The sequence below is a fragment of the Lissotriton helveticus genome, chromosome 10 (assembly GCF_964261635.1).
Source record: "Lissotriton helveticus chromosome 10, aLisHel1.1, whole genome shotgun sequence".
NCBI lineage: Eukaryota > Metazoa > Chordata > Amphibia > Caudata > Salamandridae > Lissotriton > Lissotriton helveticus.
The window spans coordinates 32717597-32735263 of record NC_136071.1 but is presented as its reverse complement, the minus strand read 5'-3'; the positions used below and the strand labels follow the sequence as shown (position 1 = coordinate 32735263).

General features: G+C 46.6%; 1 protein-coding gene across 2 annotated transcripts in view; it reads left to right on the top strand.

Annotated features, from left to right (window-relative positions):
• TFE3 (transcription factor binding to IGHM enhancer 3) overlaps positions 1 to 17667 on the top strand; it is a 206217-nt gene that overhangs the window by 171995 nt on the left and 16555 nt on the right. For both annotated transcript variants that reach the window (XM_078664665.1, XM_078664664.1), the window contains exons 6-7: positions 3505 to 3622; positions 5157 to 5213. In XM_078664665.1, coding sequence (XP_078520791.1) covers positions 3505 to 3622; positions 5157 to 5213 — 175 coding nt within the window. The remainder of the gene's footprint in view (positions 1 to 3504; positions 3623 to 5156; positions 5214 to 17667) is intronic.

Genomic DNA, 17667 nt, shown 5'->3' with positions numbered 1-17667 from the left:
GTTCAGTTAACCAGGCTTGGATTTGGCAAGCACAGGGTTCAGTCAACCAGGCTTGGATTGGGCAAGCATAGAGTTCAGCCAGTTGCCCCATCTGCATACCCCTTGGTCTGGCCAATGATAGAATACTTGAAAAAAGGCTATTCATGAAACCCATCTGGCCACCTAACTAGGGAACAAGGCAAAAGTTGTTTTTCCCCCCCAACATTCAGCATTTCTCATAATTTTCTGTTCACCAAGCCTCCAGTGGGTATAACACCATGGCCTCTGTCACCTGTGGTTCTAGTTCAACAGGAAGAACGCTGATGTACAGGCATCTTTAACACCCCTTTCTTTTCTTCAATATTCGGGTTATCTTCCACCAGACCCCACGAAGGGCCAAGCTGTACAGACCCCATGCTTAGGAGGCATTTCCGCCTTTCTCTTCGCTAGTGGCCAGAATAACAAAGACTGCTCTCTGATGCCACTGCCTGGTTGGCTGTGGACAGATGGGACTTCATAATCCGAGCTCAGTTAACCCCTTGCATGCTCGTGACGGAACCATTCCGTCACGAGCCACGGTGGTGCTGTGCTGGTGACGGAAAGGTTCCATCACGGCCCGGCCGCCGCGCCTGCGCGGCGCTGATTTCGCACCTGCGCGGCGCGTTCTATTAGGCGGACGGGGGCCGTGACGGAACCATTCCGTCACAAGCACAGCACCACCGCGGCTCGTGACGGCGTGGTTCCGTCACGAGCATGGCGGCACCGCGCAGCGCTCCCACCCTCCTAGCGCCGCGGCTGAATTACCGCCGCGGCCAAGGGGTTAATGCAGTTTTGCAACGCCGTCCGCCATTTTGATTTCTTCTGCTGCTGTGTTAGGGCTGCAGTGTTTCTTCTCGTGGTAGGATCCGTGCCTAGAACAGTAAACAGGGAAGACATACTAACTATGCTTGTGATTGTCAGTGAGGGCTAGGTTTGGGTGCAGGTGGGAGGACGAACCCTTAAAGTTCGCCAGAAGCCTGGTAATCTTTTGCCCTAAAAACTTTTTGTGCCCTGACCACTGTCTCAAACAACCAATGCAAATTTTGAGATGTGAAAATGTGATCTCAGGTAGTCTGTTTTTTTATGCTGAAAAATGTCACTAGATGGTCAGCTGCTTGTGGGGATGCCAGAGGAGTTGTAGACATTTGCAATCAGTTGAGACCATAACACAACTTTAAACCGGTGACCAGTTAGTGCTACTTTGTGTAACTAGAACCCGCAGCAGCCGCCTCTCTTTCATTCTCTGTTTGCCTAACACTCGGCTGTCTCTTTCCTGTCTGCTGACGGGATCTCCTGACTGCACATGGGAATGTCATTTCAAGTTTGTCTTTTGTGTTGACCTGTTCGTAGTCTCTGGAAGCAAGTTAGCAAAGGCAGTCATAAGATCTCAAATTAGGTTATGTAACCACTCAGTTGAATAATTTCCCTCGTTAGTGTCTGGAGGGCAAAGGGGTGTTGAACATCACAAACGGGGAAACGTCGTTTACAACGCGGTCGTTACATCGCGATGCCATTACATCACGGTTTTTAGAACGCAAGTCGTAACAATGACTTGCGCTGTATGGCGCTCTAGGACAAGGAATATTATAATTTACTATCCAACACCTTCCCTACTGTATGAAGACTGGAGTTGGAATAGTAAATTATACTACTCCTAAGTCCAGCGTCGTCCAACGCAAGTCGTTGTAACGACTTGCGTTGTAAAAACCGCGATGTAATGGCATGCGATGTATTAGCATGCGTTGTAATGTCATACAACCTCACAAAGGTGATGTCACCCTTCCTCGTTACACGAATGGGGGACAGGGAGTCAAGTCAGGTCTCCAAGAAAGTGATTTCACCAATAGCGAGAAGCCACTCTTAAGACGTGCGGATGGAGTTCGAAGGTTAGAACCTAACCCAAGAGACCCCCTTCTTCACACGATGGACCTCGGATGAGCTGCTTGACATTCGCTTGACATTCCGTTCTGTTCTCGTTAACGCAAAGACTTTGGTTGGTTTCCAGAGGTAAATTCTCATCCTGGAGATCTGAAGGGAGGCCACGTGGGCTTCTCCATACACATTCCGAAAGCATCATTCTTGACACCAGTTCCAGCCCCTAGGTATCCTTTGTTTGAGATGTTCCATCCACCCTGTCCTCTTGAAGCTTGGTCTTACACCATTCATGCCTTCTTCATGGGTGACTGAGTCTCAAGCGTTTAGAATGTGATAGAGCAAGATGACCCTACCGGCAAGTTTCTTTCTGGGGTCACTCGATCACCCATAGTCCAAGAGCCCCATCACATTGACCACTGTGGACATTCCAACCAGGTGCACTATTACATCCAAAGTCCTTAGGCTATAGTGTCTAGAGTATCTCTCCTCCCACTTCGGTGTCTGCACGCGCCACGATCTGCGCTCTCGTTTCCGGTTCCTGGCGTGTCACCGCTACAGCAACCATCAGAACAGAAAAGGGTCCCGCTCTGTTTCTATTAAAATGACTTATTTTTCGGAGTCTTTAAAGTTACATGTGCCAGATTCACACACCTCTGTACACAATTTTTTCGCCGGTAGGCTTCATCGTGGTCTGTGGCCATGGTCTGAGCGGGGAATGCTGGGAGAGCAGGTATTGTTGTGTGAGAGGACACACCTGTATAGCCCTTTTGCAATTCAGATTTAAAGCTATGCCCAGAATTTCTGGTTTCTCTTGTTGCCTAATCAGTGTACCCCAAAGACGATATAATGGAATAGCCTGCAGGTGGGACTAGTTGCTGTACTATACTATGCATTTCTTTTATTCATTTATTTGGAGTTTTTAATAGCATGGACTAGATCTGATGAGTGTCAGAGTGTTTTACATAAGAACAATTACAATACAAATTCACTTTTTTTTTGCGTTAAATTATGAAGTAGGCAAAGTCACAGATAACAAGGTATAGTCCAGCAAAGGCTTTCATAAGTCAATTTAAGGAAAAGGTGCAGGCTGGGAACTATGTGATGTGGGTGCCAGCTTTATAGTCTGCCCCATCACTAGGCAGGAACTTTCATTGCCATAGAGCTGCTGGCAACCTTGCCAAGCTCAGCAGTCTCCCATGCTAGAAGGGGCATGTTGAACTAGGGAAGGGACAGTGGAGTCACAGTCCACATCTCTGCAGATCCAGATAGTTCTGTTGAAAATACATCTTGGTATTTATTGATTGATTAATACATTAATATAAGTACAGGCAGAATTATAGAGTCATTGTCCTAACAGAAAAAGGATGGTCAGCCATTTTTACTACCAATATGGCCGCCACCAATTAAGCTCTGTGAGAATTTTTTCCACTTGTATCCACAGTGGATACCTTGCTATCCCGACTCGTGAGCCGCTGTAGGTGTCCCTTTGTATCAGTTCACATGCTGCCGTGTCATTTGCCAGCCAGTTGCTGCATTGAGCAAAGGGATTTTCAGAAGCGTGGAAAGTAACGCTTTGTTAGGCAACTCACCGTATTTATCTTATCTCCCCAGCTACCAGTGTCCGGGAATATCCTCGATGTCTACAACGCACAGGGAATGACGGCGCCTGCCATCACCATCAGCAACTCCTGCCCGGCCGACCTGCCCAATGTCAAGAAGGAGTACGGCGGTAAGGGCGATGCGTTGACGACGTAGGCAGTGGTTTTGGCAAGCACTGGAATATGGTCATCGGCAGAGGGTCTGCTGTGTAGGAGCATTGGGTGTGAAAGATAAATGCAATCCTTGATGTCAGGGGAAGAGTGTGGAGGGAAGAGCGGTGTGCGCCCTAGTATCAAGAAGAAGATGGAAAGGCGCTGGAGTTGGGGAAGGGAAAGAGGGTAGGGGTAAAATTCAAACACTGCTATAGCAGGAATGTTAAATGGCATTTATAGATGCATTGGAAAGGCTGGTACTTGTGTTTGGGAAGAGTGCGCATGTACAGGTGTCGGAGAGAAATAAAAGGTAAATGCAAGCATGTTATTAGGATGGGGGGGGCAAAGGGAAGGTAAATGCAGGTAGCCCATCTAGAGGAGGAGATGTAGTGGATGTGGAGAAGTGTGGCTCAATGGTTAGAAGAGGCAGACCATGAAGCAGAGGTCAGACCCAGGACCAGTGTTCAATTCCCGACGCGGCAGGGTCTTGAGCCCAAAATGTCCATGGACTTGATAATTCTCGCTTCGGTGCCTGCTCGAATCACGGGTTCACACTCTGCAACTCCGGGCAATAGCTTGCTTAATCTCCACTATGGCCCCCCGCGGCGGGATGCCTGGCTTTCACCTTGGGGGTGCCCAGTACGGGTTATCTCACAGGGGAAAAACCAGGACGGGTTCCCAAAGCAAGCGCTTAGAGACTGTTGGTGATAATGCGCTATATAAATATAAATTACAATTACAATTATTCAGCAGCAGCCTAAGTCTGTTTTGGGGAGCCATTGGGGGAGACGCCCTGGTGGTCTCCGCCAGTCAACGCTAAAACAAAATGTGTCGAAAAGCGGAACATGCAAGAAGAAAATGAAAAAGAAATTAGGATAAGGCAGCTGACCTACGGCTTCAGGCTTTCATCTGAATCTGCGGTACCAGGGAGGACATATCCTCTGATGTGGGGGTCTACTCAGGGTTGAGAGGGCAAAGTTATGTATGTGTCTTGGTATGGAGAGGGACCCCTTAATCTGATGGAACAGGGAGCAATGTCAGAACCCCCACCCAGAGGTGAAGGATAGGAAGTACTAATTGTGGTGGTAGGAGAACCCCCTACCCAGAGGTGGTTGGTAGGGAGGGAGTTTTAATCTTGGTAGGTCAGGGAACACCTACAAGATGTCAGGAGGCAGAGGGCACTCTCTGTGGTACGGACAACTTGCCCCTACTCAGAGGTAACGGAGGGAACTGGGTCTGACCGCCAGTATGGGCGTGAAGGTCGCCTCCGAGAGGTGAGAGGGAAGGAGAGTATGAAACCCTTGTCATAGAGCGCCCTATCCAGCGAAGAGGGACTGCCATAAATGTGAAGGTGTTTTTGGGTAATGCCAGGAAAGGACCAGCAAGAGTCCCCCGGTGGGACATGTGGGGTCACTCGGAAACGGCATGGAATTTGTGAGAAGAGGGGGAAAAGACAGAAGCGTCCTGGTCCTGACACCCACTCCTCATGCTGTGTTGCTTTGTCATTTTCAGAGTCAGACACCAAGGTCCTGATGAAGGAACGCCAGAAAAAGGACAACCACAATCTCAGTGAGTATGGAGTCCGATCCCATCTGACAATGACACCCTTACCCATGCTACATAGCGACTATCAGGGTCCGATCCTCCCGGCACCCTTACCCATGCTACATAGTGGTTATTGTGGTCCGATCCCTCCTGGCCCCCTTACCCATGCTACATAGCGACTATCATGGTCCGATTCCTTTCGACACCCTTACCCAAGCTGCATAGCGACTATCGATGGTCAGATCCCGTTCGACACCCTTACCCAAGCTGCATAGCGACTATCGATGGTCCGATCCCTTCTGACGCCCTTACCCATGCTACATAGCTGTGGTATATAAATAAATAATACCGGATCTATTTTTTGAATGAATGAATGAATAACGGATAGCTCAATAAAATAAGAGTCAAGATTCGAGGTAGTAGGAGCTTCTGCAGGTTTATTACAGCATAAGGACAGGATCAGGACAACCTGCATAGGAATAGGGGTAACAGGGCCCAGCAGGACAACTGGGGCCCAGCAGCTGCCGGGGCTTGATCTGGGATGAGCGCGCTAACATTTAATAACAATACATCAACTTATATACATAGCGCAAACACATAGCATTACATTGCAGTAGGCGTAGCAGTGGGTGGAGCAGAAGGCGTGACGCGTAGCAGTCGCGAGAGATAACAGTAAAAGTAGGTGTAACTGGGAGTATACATAGACATGTGATGCAAACGTAACAGAATATGTCATGAATGGGGCGGAAACATTGGAGGGGGCTACCTAAGGAGCCGGGACCTCTAACCTAATGGTCCGCGAAAACTGGCAATGACGTATTACTAGGAGAAGCTGGGGGCTATGAACTCTGTGCTAGGAGCAGAGACTAGAGTCTGGAGGGTCGGAGCGACATGTACCTAAACCCTATCTGGTATCTGATGTTTAGGGAACATGTTGATATAAACTAGAAGTCATGAGGGGAAAAGCTAACTTGACTCTAAGACTGGACCATGCATTATTCTACATGTAGTGCGTGATGAAGAATATTAAATGACCATTAATACAGTATTTCTCTAACGTGGAGCCGAATAGGCTAGACAATGACGGAAACTATTGATGCAGTTCAGTAGCTTAGGAATGCAGAGAAGGAGGACTGAACTGATAGCTGGAATCATAACATACTTTTGGCAGACTCAGAGGCAGAGCCAAGCTGCACCGGGCACTGCGAGGCAGGAAGTAAGTGAAGGGTCGAGGATACAGGTGGGGGCTGTATCGCTCCTCAGCGAGGCTTTCAGGAAACAGGAGCTGGATCTGATGTCCGGGCCCTTTTGAGGCCTGGAAACGGGGACTTTATAATGGAATAACGTGCACACTGAGAAACGTGGCAACATAACTTTACATAGGCCTGATATTCGTAGTATTCACGAGGACTGGAAACTGACATATCAGAGGTGGACACAACTGTAATTGCGTCTTTAATCGGACATGGGGAATAACATATGCATATTGGTCATGCACACATAACATATGATGGATGAGGCGTAGGGACACAGAACATGGCAAAATTTACTTTTCCACATTCCCTCCTTGTCACTACGTTTCCATCAGGAAACATCAATTTTCATGATACCATCTATCATTTCATACAGTACCATTTGCTCGTCTCGAATTGTCTTGGAACGGGATTTAGAACGGGGCTTGGGACTAGGAATACAAGAGGTAGCACACATGCTGCAAATCGCAGGGCCACATTGTATACAGAGGCAGCAGCTAAATATGATCGCTACTGCAATACCTAAAAAGGACAGGACTTTCCATCCCCAGGCGGAAATTATATTCCAGAACCAACCGGACCATGTCCAGGTGCCTGGATCCTGGTGTAACAGATGGGCAATTTTATGGAGTCTGGTTATAGCTGAATAAACAGACGGCGCGTTATTTGGAATGAAAATGCAGCAACTAGATCCGATGACTCTACAGGCCCCGCCCCTATCGGCCAGTATGACGTCAAGGACGAGACGATTTTGCAAAACGACAAATCTCATAGCAGATTGTTCTTCGGTTAAGTTACCTAGAGCAGAGGCAGTCTCATTTACTACAGCTTCAAGGGTTCTTGTTAACCTACGGATCAGTTTACTATTCTGGACAGGTCCTACAAAGAAGAAGAAACCTTTATTGAAATCTGTATATTGTTCTAGAGTAGTTTCAGTATAATCGACAATTGGGGACTCCCTTCTATGTCTAATGTGTACTAGATGTGTGTTTCTGTGATAATCAGATGGGGCTAGGAAAACAGGTGGCAGTAGGAAAGCAATGTAACAGGTTCCCTCCCAATCGAGGGGCAGACGGACATATGCAGTTTGACCACAAACAAAATAAGAATGACGTGAGGCTTTAAAAATAGATTTCCCACTGTCACTATACTTGATAACAGTAGTACATTCACTATGTCCTACGTGTACAGAACCATAACTACGGACACATAATTCGCCTTTGACAGGTAGTACTGAAATAGCAGGCAAGTCTGGAGTAGTATCAGACTGAACATTCAGGACCATGAAATTCGACGAATAATTACCTAAATTATATACTTCATTTTCTAGATCTAAACCTGTTCTGTGGGGGAAACCTTGCTTGTCTGAGAAACATGTACTGTTAAGAAAAGACATATCTGTTGAGGATGACGTTAACGTGGACCATGCTCCACACGAACCATTGTGTGAGAATGGATAAGGAAAGAGTGGCAGAACTCCCTTCGAGGTCTGGAAAGGGGGGAGTCGACCACACACCCAACAATTAGTGGCATTGCTGGTCTGGTGTGAATAATGCAACATACGGATAAATGTGTTGTTGCGCATAGCGAGGCGGTAAGAATATTCGTGAGGAGGTAGATCACTAAACGTGTGCTCTACTGTAGCATTAGCAGACATATTTACATGAGGAACTGGAAAATACAGATAGAACGCATAGCTGATGCAGGAAATCAAAATGCTGATGAATAATACGAAACTCAGAAAAACGATACATCGGTTTGCGTTTAGACTGACTCTCTCACTATGGGGGTCTATTTTATACATGTCAGAAACAGTCTAACCGTTTCACCTAGGGGAGGACTTATACAATCAAACTGACTGACTTATTTTACTAGACCTGAGCTTTAACTTATACTCCTGCTGTGGAGTTTTCTCTAACAAGGGAGGGGTTGTAATAATGTCTTTTGCGGGACAGTCCTTTAAAACAATGTTTTGGCAGTCTTTAGAATCTTGGGAATCCTTGGAAATGTTTTTAGAAACCGGTTTCAATCCTTTAAAAAGTTTAACATGAGAAAGGTGGATCCATCCTTTTCTGCCTTCCAACTTGACGGCAGTACGGGTGGTCAAGAGGACCTGACGTGGCTCCTTCCAACGTGGTTCCAGCGGACTTGATCTGTCAAAATTTCTGATCATCACCAAGGAGCCTGGAACGATCTCGTGCGGTGCCACCTCGGTATTGTCTGGAAATGCGGCGGCAACCTGTGAACGACATGAGTTGAGGGCAGACATCAAGGAAGCTAGGTAATCTGTCAGCATATTACATGAAACATCGGTAATACTTCGGGGTCTAGGAGTACCCCACATGTTAGGGGGGCGGCCGAATACGACCTCATACGGGGACAGACCTGATCTGGAATGTGCGACCATGCGCATATAAAACAAAGCGACTGGCAGAGCTACTAGCCAGTCCACACCTTTTTCTTTACAAACTTTGGCAATACGGATTTTCAGGGTCTGATTATGTCTCTCGACTAGACCGGCTGCTTCAGGATGGCGTACACAATGAAACTTCCACTGGTACCCTAACAAAAGGGAAACGTGCTTCATTAACTCTGAGGAGAATGGCTGACCGTTATCAGAATATACGACTCTAGGGAGTCCGTATCTAGGGAAAAACTCACGAACCAACTGCTTGGCAGTGGTCGCGGCTGTGTAATCTGGGACTGGATATGCTTCTGTCCACCTGGACAAAGCGCATACAACTACAAGGACATACTTGAAACCTCGACATCGCTCCATCTGAATATAATCCATCTGGAGGACCTCAAAAGGGTGGTCAGGGGGCTGGAAACCACCTTGTTCCACCGGGACACTTTTACCTGGATTAAACTGACAACATATCATACAGGTACGGACTTTCTGCTTGGCTGCAGCTCGTAAATGCTTATTGAACCAAATGTTCTGGATACTATCTAACATAGCTTTTTCTCCTAAATGTGCTGGACTATGTGCGGTATTGATAATGACTTGAACCATAGAATCGGGGAGAAACCATGTGGCTCTACCCTTCGTTAACCATCCTTGATCTGTCTGGACCCCTCCTTGTTCAGACCATTTCTTGATTTCTTCGGAAGTAGCATGTAACTGGATATCTATGACATCTTGAGTAGGGTCCTTAACTGTCATGCATGTAGTCGGATCTGGAGTATGTGTCTGATTAACTGGAATGTCTGGAGTCTGTGCTGTAAGCTTAGCTGTGCGATCTGCTAGATCATTACCTCGGGAAATAATGTCAGTAACTTTCGTATGTGCTTTGCATTTCATGATAGCAATAGATGTCGGTAAATGTATGGCATCTAACAGAGCTTGAATAAGGAGACCATGCTGAATCTTGGTTCCATGAGAAGTCATGAAACCTCTCTCCTGCCAGAGCACTCCGAAGTCGTGTACAACTCCGAATGCGTAACGTGAATCTGTGTAAACATTAACTTTCAGGTTCTTGGCATGTATACAGGCTTGTGTCAGAGCAACTAGCTCTGCTGCTTGAGCGGACAGGGTGTCGATACGGTGTGTTTCAATAACTTCAGTGTCAGTAGTCACTGCATACGCGGCGACTAGTTCTCCTGTACTAGTTCTCATACATGAACCATCCACATAAAGTGTCAGGTCGGGATCTGGTAACGGAATATCTGTCAGGTCTTGTCTTGGCTTTGTCGTAATGTTAACTACTTCCACACAATCATGTGGGTCTGGATTTGAATTAACTGATGGTAACAGTGTAGCAGGATTCAGGACGTTGCAGCGTCTAATTTCTATGTGTGGCTGGAACAGTGTCAATTCATAACCTGTTAACCGTGCAATTGTCAAGTGCTGTGTTTGTGTTCGGTTTAAAAGAACTTCTACTGAATGTGGAACTTGTACTGTCAGGGAATGTCCTAAAACTATGGAATCACTTTGTCTGATAGCTAGTGCTGTGGCTGCAACTGACTTGAGGCACGCAGGCAACGCCTGGGCGACTGGATCTAATGTGCTCGAAAAATAAGCACAGGGCTTGTATTGTCCTGCTTGATCTTGTGTGAGAACAGATAATGCTGTACCTTCGCGTTCAGTAACGAAAAGTGTAAAAGGCTTACTGTAGTTCGGTGTAGCTAGAACTGGAGCTTGGCATAGGGCTTTCTTTAACTCATTGAAACTAAGTGTATGGTCAGATGTCCAAGGGAGGACAGTCGATACGGCTGCCTCCTGTGTCGTTAACTGTATCAGTGGCTTGGCTAGAAATGCATACTGAGGAATCCATTGTCTACAATAAGAAGTGAGGCCGATAAAGGCACGTACCTCCTTCTGGGTTCTGGGCTGGGGAAAACTCGCTATTAACTGGATACGGTCGGGTGTCAACTGCCTACCCCTCTTGGACAGTAAGTGTCCTAAGTATACCACTTGCTGGACACAGAATTGAAGCTTCGAAGGTGACACCTTGTGCCCCATCTCGGCAAGGAAATACAAAACTGTAAGTGACGCTCGTTCGCAGTCACGTTCAGAACGGGCTGTGATCAGTAGATCGTCGACATACTGGAGCAGGGCAGTGTCAGTTGGCATGTGAATGTTGTCTAGTTGTCTCTTAAGTGCTTGACTGTAAATACTAGGGCTTTCTGTGAAACCTTGAGGAGCGCGTGTGAACATATAGCTCCTTCCATTTAAACAAAATCCGAAAAGAAACTGGCTGTCTGGATGAATGGGAACACTGAAAAATGCATTCTTAAGGTCTATGACAGTGAAGAACATGGCTTCGGAATCAATAGCAGTTAACAGGGAAGAAATATCTGGGACAACTGGGTACTGAGGAATAATACATTTGTTAAGCTCTCGTAAATCAATCACTAATCGATATACTGGGGGTGCATTTGGATCAGTACGTTTCATGACTGGAATGATCGGAGAATTGCATACATTGGAGTCAGTTTCTACAACTACTCCTTGAGCCATGAGCTCGTCAATAATTTTGGATAAGGCTGCTACAGCCTCAGGTGGCAATCTGTACTGTCTGATTCGGGGTAACACTACACCTGGTTTGAGAGTCACACGATGGGGTGTGATTTGCATGTAACCTACATCAGTTGGACCTTGCGCCCATAAGTGCTGTGGAACATTAGACAATCTTGAATCAAAATCTCGTAATACATAGTGACCCTTAAAGTCACGTAGGAACAGACGTATTCCCTCTGGGGAGCAGCAAATAACTGCACCTAATTCTTTCAGTGTCTTAATACCTAATAGGTTTTCTGGACATGACTTAGTAAGTAACAGATCAGTAGTACGGGACAATGGACCTACTTCTAGAGTAACTGGCTTTGAAATCTCATTAACTATTGGCTTTCCTGAAAATCCAAGGGAAACATTTCTTGAGCCTGAGAGCGGAGCCCCTGGAACTTCGGCGTGACTAATTGTGGTCCTACTTGCCCCTGTATCGATCAAAAACTTTCTGTCTTTCCCTAATACTTGACTGTGAACATAGGGACCTTCTTGATCTACAGGTATCTCGATGAGAGGCAAACCTACCTCCCTCTCTAGGCTATTTCATGAATATGGCTGGTACTCTGGATACTCGGACTGTGCATACTGGTACATCTGCGATGTAACGTGCTGTGTTGCAGCAATAGGCTGCGGTGCGGGAACTGTCTGTTGTGCATTCTGTGACTGAGGAATCTGTGAAACTGGTTCTTGTCTAGGCGGACGTGGTCTTTCTTTAGTCTTACCAGTAGCTATGTTATGTTTCAGAACTGCACACTCGTTTATAAAATGACCTGGTTGTTTACAATAATTGCAGTTCCCTTTAGCGGGTGCTGCAGGATGACTGGCTTGATTCGGACCCCTCTTCTGACTGTCTTGAGGAACAGATTGTGCAACTAGCACTTTCATTTTCGTGTCTTTCATACGTTTTCTCTCGTGTTCTTGCTCTTCCCTGATTCTATTCTGGTGGTACTGGAGCATCTGGAGCATCTGGGACGGAGTATTTGCTTGCCAGGTGCTTTCGACTTTCAAAACTCGATTTTTAATTTGTGGACTTGAATTCTCGACTAATTTAGTAACGAAAAGGTGAGGGTATGACTCACTACTTGTCTTGAGACCACTGTTAATACTAAAACATTTTTCAAATCTAGAATAAAAATCACTAATATCTTCATCTTGTTTCTGTTTACAGGCTGAGATTGCATCCCAGTCTTCTTTTCTCGTTGTCAATAATCTGGGTAAAACTTGAATCAGTAATTCTGGTAATTCTTTACATTTATCTCCAAGACCGGTACCTGGTACTCGTGCCTTGTCTTCAGCTTCTAGAACTGCCCAATCGATCTTTTTCTCTCCCACCTCCCATTCCTTTTCCTTTAACTTTTCATACACCCCTGCGGGCAACAGAACCTTTAACATTTTAATGATATCTGGGTAAGTATATTCTCCCATACGGAGCATGTCTTTTAATTCTCTATGGAACCCCGCTGGATCTTTGTCATGACAGGGAATTAATTTCTTCATTTCAAGAAGTTCCATCTTTGAAATCGGAGTGTATACAAACACTCGTTGCATTACGCCACCCGCCCCTTGGACTGGGTGGACTTCTCGTAACGGATTCTGTCTGTCTATGTAGAATGATTTACTTTCTGGGGGTGAGACATGAACAAAATGCGGGTTCAGGAACGTTCTATATTTGTGGCGCTGTTCTAGAATGACACTAATTAAATCGGTACCTAGACCTCTCCATTTATACTGGAGTAACTCGTTCAGGACATCATGTAACGGGCCTGGATCAGAGTGTTGACCCTCATACAGAGTAATGAGGTGCTGGATCATATACATACCCACCAGTCGTTGCTCGGTTGGGGGCAGTTTCAGAAACATTTGTGCCACTATTTCGTCTGGAAAAGTGGTAGAATCAGTAGTCCATCGGACTGCTGATCGGGCTAGTTCTTGTTCATGCATGGTACTTAACTCACTATAACCGATTCGTGATTTCAGAATGTGATCGGTAGCTTGAAATACTTGTTCTAGAGAACCTTGTTCTGGTGCTGGATGATGAAAAATAGACTTGTGTTCTAGACGTAAATGGCGATCTGGAAATCTAGATTTTCCTACATACGCTATTCTGGCGGAATTCTCGTCTTCCTCTTCAGGATCAGAGATACTTTCTTTCTCGCTTACTTGTGCTGCTTTACGCTGTTCGTGTAACCTTATTATTTCTTTACGAATTTTCTTGTACATACTCTCCATGGCACCGACGGTCTTGTGCTTACCCTCGGCTATATTATCACTCCACCTTGTCAGGATTCTCATTTCGGCGGAATCTTTAGACGGGTAATCTTGTTCTCTTATTAGACAATTGATCAGGAACTTTAATATCATGAGCTGGATCTCGGCTTTCCTTTGAGACATAATCTCGCCAATACTTTCTGGATCATCCCCTGTACGGATGAAACGATATATTCTGTCTAGATCTTCTTTCATATTCGGTAAGGTGACTAGATACTCGGTCACTCTCCTTACACGTAAGGAATATAAAACCATATTATATTCGCCTGGAACTGGATCATAGACACATTCGTTAAGGGTTTGCCTGATTTCTGTAACAGACTGATGTTTGGGCGTGCGCTGTAACGCTTGAGCATGTAATTCGAGTAATGTTAAACGCTTGTGTGGCGGCGGGGTTTGAGGAGGACCTCCTCCTGCGGCTCCTAAACTAGAATCGTCGACTGACATTCTTCGTCCTGGCAGGGTCGGTAATTGTAACGTGGGCTGGACTTGTATGGCGGGCTGGACCGGGGGTACCGTAACAGGTACTCCGGTGTCTGGAAGAGCAGGAAGTGCCTGATTTACAGGGACTGGCGGAGCGCGAACAGGATTTGCATATTCTGGGACTGTGTCGTCCAGATAGGACGAAATAAAAATATCAGCTGCGGTCGGTTTGTGACGTAGCTTGGTCGGAACTAATGGTGGCGGGAAATTACTAGATGCCTCTGGGGTCGCTTTTGGCAAGCCCTCGGCGAGAAGAGGATACATACCCTTAATAAGGGCATGCCTCTGTCTGTCTGACTGTTCGGCTTTGACTCGTTCACCTATCTCGATTAATTCTCTTTCTTGGGCTCGTTCTTGGGATTCTCTACTTAACTCTGACTTTCTGACTTCCTTTTCCGTTCTTCTATGAGCTTCCTTGCGCCATAACTCGATGGCATCTTTCTGTGACTGTCTGGCTTTCTTTTTCCATAATGCTTCTTCTACTCGCATGATACATTCGGCATCCCATGTACCCGATACGGGCCATCTATACTTTTCTTCTAACTGTTTGGTATACTCTACCCATAAATCTAGATACAATATGGCGCTTATGCCATGTTTCTGATACATAAAATGACCTGGACTGTCCCTGGGCGGGACAGGAACTGCTTCTTCTAATAAACCCTTTCTAGTTTTTAACTGACGTAACTTGGAAAATATAGGCATGACTGAACTGTAATCTGGACACAATACAATACACAATGAAAACACGAAATCACGTCACACTCATACCACAACAGTAAAATACATAAAGAACATTATAAATAACAGTTCGAACAGAATATTACCTGGAATACTGAGAACAGAAACAGAACAGAATTTCTCGAGAACGGAACAGACTAGAATTACTGGATGCACTGCTGTATCAGTACGACATTTACCGGTCTCATAAAGAGACACGTCAGAACCCGCATCCACCGAAGTGGACACTTCGTTTGTGAGTCTGGGCACCACCAACCCACGGACCAGGAGTCAATTTAGATTGGTCCTGTCTAGATACTACCCCAGCAATGGTACTCACCGGGCAGCACGGAACGGAAGGCCTCGGACGGGACTGGACTGCTACGACGACGGACTTCGGACTTCGGACTTCAGTTACGGGTGGGCCTCCGGATACCTCGGACCTTGGACTCTTGGCTTGGGCTCTGGTCGGGACTCGCCGCGTTCCTCCACCGTCTCGTTTGGATGCTGGACCGCCTCCTCCGTCTCCTCCGTGGGCCTGAGGGATACTTGAAGCAGAAATATCTGCACGTGGCCGGTATGGTTCCGTCACGGCTGCAGAGGGTCAGGGGGTCGGCGTGGCTTCACCGACGCGTGGGGAAAGGGCAAGTCCCTGTTCGGGCGCCATTATGTGGTATATAAATAAATAATACCGGATCTATTTTTTGAATGAATGAATGAATAACGGATAGCTCAATAAAATAAGAGTCAAGATTCGAGGTAGTAGGAGCTTCTGCAGGTTTATTACAGCATAAGGACAGGATCAGGACAACCTGCATAGGAATAGGGGTAACAGGGCCCAGCAGGACAACTGGGGCCCAGCAGCTGCCGGGGCTTGATCTGGGATGAGCGCGCTAACATTTAATAACAATACATCAACTTATATACATAGCGCAAACACATAGCATTACATTGCAGTAGGCGTAGCAGTGGGTGGAGCAGAAGGCGTGACGCGTAGCAGTCGCGAGAGATAACAGTAAAAGTAGGTGTAACTGGGAGTATACATAGACATGTGATGCAAACGTAACAGAATATGTCATGAATGGGGCGGAAACATTGGAGGGGGCTACCTAAGGAGCCGGGACCTCTAACCTAATGGTCCGCGAAAACTGGCAATGACGTATTACTAGGAGAAGCTGGGGGCTATGAACTCTGTGCTAGGAGCAGAGACTAGAGTCTGGAGGGTCGGAGCGACATGTACCTAAACCCTATCTGGTATCTGATGTTTAGGGAACATGTTGATATAAACTAGAAGTCATGAGGGGAAAAGCTAACTTGACTCTAAGACTGGACCATGCATTATTCTACATGTAGTGCGTGATGAAGAATATTAAATGACCATTAATACAGTATTTCTCTAACGTGGAGCCGAATAGGCTAGACAATGACGGAAACTATTGATGCAGTTCAGTAGCTTAGGAATGCAGAGAAGGAGGACTGAACTGATAGCTGGAATCATAACATACTTTTGGCAGACTCAGAGGCAGAGCCAAGCTGCACCGGGCACTGCGAGGCAGGAAGTAAGTGAAGGGTCGAGGATACAGGTGGGGGCTGTATCGCTCCTCAGCGAGGCTTTCAGGAAACAGGAGCTGGATCTGATGTCCGGGCCCTTTTGAGGCCTGGAAACGGGGACTTTATAATGGAATAACGTGCACACTGAGAAACGTGGCAACATAACTTTACATAGGCCTGATATTCGTAGTATTCACGAGGACTGGAAACTGACATATCAGAGGTGGACACAACTGTAATTGCGTCTTTAGTCGGACATGGGGAATAACATATGCATATTGGTCATGCACACATAACATATGATGGATGAGGCGTAGGGACACAGAACATGGCAAAATTTACTTTTCCACATAGCGACTATCGTGGCCCGATCCCTTCCGACACCCTTACCCATGCTACTCAGTGACTATCGTGGTCCGATCCCTCCTGGCACCCTTACCCATGCTACTCAGTGACTATCGTGGTCCGATCCCTCCTGGCACCCTTACCCATGCTGCACAGTGACTATCGATGGTCCGATCCCTTCCGACACCCTTACCCATGCTGCATAGTGACTATCGTGGTCCGATCCCTTCCGACACCCTTACCCATGTTACATGGCGACTATTGTGGTCCGATCCCTCCTGGCACCCTTACCCATGTTACATAGCGACTATCGTGGTCCGATCCCCCATGGCACTCTTACCCATGCTACATAGCGACTATCGTGGTCCGATCCCTCTCGGCACCCTTACCCATGCTACATAGTGACTATTATGGTCCTATCCCTCCCGGCACCCTTATCCATGCTACATAGCAACTATCGAGGTCCGATCCCTCCCAACACCCTTACCCATGCTACATAGTGACTATCATAGTCCGATCCCTTCTGGCACCCTTACCCATGCTACATAGCAACTATTGTGTTCCAATCCCTTCCTACACCCTTACCCATGTTATATAGCGACTATCATGGTCCGATCCCTCCTGGCTCCCTTACCCATGTTACATAGCAACTATCGGGGTCCGATCCCTCCCGACACCCTTACCCGTGCTACATAGCGACTATCATGGTCCTATCCCTCCTGGCACCCTTACCTTTGCTACAAAGCAACTATCGCGGTCCGATCCCTCCCGGCCCCCTTACCCATGTTACATAGCAACTATCATAGTCCGATCCCTCCTAGAACCCTTACCCATGCTACATAGCAAC